This window comes from Corvus brachyrhynchos, unplaced genomic scaffold (assembly GCF_000691975.1).
Source record: "Corvus brachyrhynchos isolate BGI_N302 unplaced genomic scaffold, ASM69197v1 scaffold19, whole genome shotgun sequence".
NCBI lineage: Eukaryota > Metazoa > Chordata > Aves > Passeriformes > Corvidae > Corvus > Corvus brachyrhynchos.
Genome location: NW_008246061.1, coordinates 2,141,692 through 2,144,786, shown reverse-complemented (window position 1 = coordinate 2,144,786; position 3,095 = coordinate 2,141,692). Strand labels below are relative to the sequence as shown.

The 3,095-nt window shown below is 56.4% G+C and overlaps 1 protein-coding gene across 4 annotated transcripts in view; it reads right to left on the bottom strand.

Annotated features, from left to right (window-relative positions):
• Positions 1 to 72: 72 nt before the first annotated feature.
• Positions 73 to 3,095, bottom strand: part of MTMR3 (myotubularin related protein 3) — a 73,819-nt gene continuing 70,796 nt past the window's right edge. For all 4 annotated transcript variants that reach the window (XM_017746504.1, XM_017746502.1, XM_017746501.1 and 1 more), the window contains one exon: positions 73 to 2,260. In XM_017746504.1, the coding sequence (XP_017601993.1) occupies positions 2,089 to 2,260 (172 nt within the window). In that variant the 3' untranslated portion in view covers positions 73 to 2,088. The remainder of the gene's footprint in view (positions 2,261 to 3,095) is intronic.

The window sequence follows — 3,095 nt, the reverse complement described above, 5'->3', positions numbered from 1 at the left end:
TGAGCCTCCAACACGTCCCCTCCGAGGGACAGGGGAGAAAAATAAAAAATTAGGAAGTGTGTTAGCAAATGCTCCCATGCAAAAGTCTAAACTTTATTCACTTTTATTTATATATTTAACAATTCTAAAGTATTTACTTCTTGCTTTTGACAAAAATGAAAAATATAGGAGCACTTTACTCTCTTGCGGAGAGAAGGGTTATTTCTGTACACAGCTACGGAGAGACGGCTTCCTCCTTTACATACAAAGAAAAATAATATTAATAAAAAAAGTGCTTCATCGATCCAAAAAAGCCTAAAGAGCTGCAAGCTTTTATTCACACTGTACATCCCAGCCCCGGCCCGGAGTGGACCCTCTTGGCACGTGCGGAGGCTCCGGCTGATTCTGCACCACAAAGCCACACAGGGCTGGGGTGTCCCCCCACCCCGGCCCTGCCACCTCCCCCTCGCCACCCCCGGGAAGAGCCGGACGTTCCCTCGTCCTGCTCCGTGCGGAACAGCGACGCCTGTGCCTCTCTTCCAGCCTCCGCTGCTGGGTCAGGAACAGATCCTAAACATGCCTTAGCTTTTCCCTCACTGTCTCTTTCTCTAAACCTGTGCCAGGGAGATCCCAAGATGCTCCGTCCGTTCCCAGACCCCTTTCCCACAAGGACGCAGCCTCCTCCTTCCTGGACATTCACACCAGCACACAGATCCCGGCAGGGTGGGAAGGGCACAGTCCAACCATCCCAGTGCTTCTCCTCAAACCCACTGGGCTCTGCCAGATGGTTTCTCCACCGGACCCTCCCTTTGGATGATGTGATTGTGGCATTCCAGGGAAGGGAAATGCTCTTTTCCCAAGGTTTCTTGGATTTTGAGCTGTTGTATCTAGAACTCTGAAATACTCCAGCAGGATTCTTGGGAACACCATAGAGAATTTGGGATTTTGCCTAGGGAATGCACGGTGAGCAGGATCTACTCTTCCTCCTTGCCAGATTGCACTAAGCAGGATCTATGGGAAGGGAATGGGATGAGCACCTACCAGTCGGTTACAAACGGATATTCGGGAGTTTCACCCTTCAGTGAGGTGACTGATTGGGACAGAAGGAGGAAGGGGAATCCATGATGTATTTTGGATTGTTTTAAGCTCCTCAGGCAGTTTTTTCCTATCTGGAGTACACTGAACACAGCCTGGGAAAGGAGGAACATCCCAGGGGGGTGCCCAGCACCAGCGCACTCCGCATGGGCCGAGCCCGGCGACACCGGCGGGTCCCGGCCGCCTTCTGTCGGTTTGGATCATCCAATAAAGTGCGAGTGACCAGCCAGGACCTGAGAGCAACACTCTGCTCCCAGAGGGAATCTCACACGGATGGGGCAAGGACAAGGCAAAGGTCTGCTCCTGTCCTAGCTGGATTGAATCCTGGCAAGGCCCGGTGTGACGCCTGGCTCGGCTCTCACCAACAGCATTCCTGAGCCAGCGTTCCAGGTGTTCCTGCTCCGAGGGCTCAGACCTCACGGATTGTGCGTGCAGGTACAGAGCCACCAGCACAGGAATCTGACTGAGACACCCTCGGGCCCACTGTGAGAACAGAGAGGGAACGGGTCTCTGGGGAAGGAGATTCCCACCTCTTCTAGCAGCAACAGGTTCCCAAACAGCAGTTTTGGGTTTGGAATAACAGGAGTGATTGAAAGCACTGGAGGCTGCAGCTATTCAGGCTCTGCACTCCGGCCAGCCCAGCTCCCTCTGCTCCCTGCTCCCCCGAATCCTCGGCCTGCAGCGGTTCCGCAGCGGGACAGATAAATACCCACGGGATCCTGGTGCTGGCACCAGCCCCCTCCCCACCTCCACGCCCCTCCCGCAAACAAACAGATAGATTATTATATACACACACACGCACGCGCGGGGACACGGACACACAGACAGGACAGGCAGGAAAGGGGAAGAGCCGGACAAGGAGAATCCCACGATCCAGCGGCACATCCTCGAGGTCTGTCCTGCCCCACGGCCCGAGCTCCACGCGCAGCCTCCCAGCCTCGGCCCCCCGGGAACCCGCGTGTCCGTGGGGAAGGGTCGGCTCGGCTGCTCCCCCGCCGCTCCCAGGCCAGGAATTCAGTTGGATGTGGCAGTGATGGGCTTGTCCAGTTCGAGGTCCAGGCTGGAGCTGCCGGGGTGGAGGCTGCTGTAGCAGGATTTGCAGACTCTGCTGGGCTCGAAAAGCTGCTGGCTGGGAACGGGCACCTTCTGGTTACAGCAACTGGAGCAGAACACGTTGCCACAATTCCTTGCATCAGGAACAGAGGAGAAGTGGAAAAGAAAAGATTAGAAGGAGTTTGACAAAGTCTCCTGAGCTGTAAAATGAGATATTCCCAGTGCTGGGATGGGGGAGATGCTGGTACCTCCCTATGGACCAGGGCATGGGCAGGGACAGCTCCAACGTCTGCAGTGCTCCCTCGTATGGATGGAGCAGAGATCCAGGGAATGGACACAGGAAGGAGCATGGAGCCAGGGACAGTGTGGGATTGCAGGTCATTAAATGCCTCTGTTCAGCACTGCCCTGAGCCAGGCTGCACAGGCCGTGCCCTCTGTCACAGTGAGCTCTCTGCCATTCACCAGGGAATGGCTTGGGTTGGAAGGGACCTTAAAGCCCATCCAGCACCACCCCTGCCATGGGCAGGGACACTTTCCATTATCCCAGGGTGCTCCAAGCCCCACCCAACCTGGCCTTGGACACTGCCAGGCTGGATGTGCTGCAGAGGAGCTCCAGCACAATGCCAATGCCACCCTGGGGCACGGGGCTGAGGGGCTGAAGCAGAGCCACCACGGGCCCTTCCTGAGCGAGGATGTGGGGAATGTGGGGAACATTGGGAATGGGAGCTCTGGCCCTGCTCACGCAGCTCATCCAGCCCCGGGTCACAGGATGGATGTGGCAGTGCTGGGAGCAGGCCGGACTCTGCTCCCAGGCTCTGCTCAGAGCTGGAAAGGTTTAAACATGGAAATATCAAAGCCCTCTGTTGCTGCCATCCTCCCACTGCCCCCATGGCCCCACACTCCTGCATCCAGGAAACTGAGCCAAGGAGGAGCATGCAAAGCCCGGCGTGGGCACGCAGGTGTTCCAT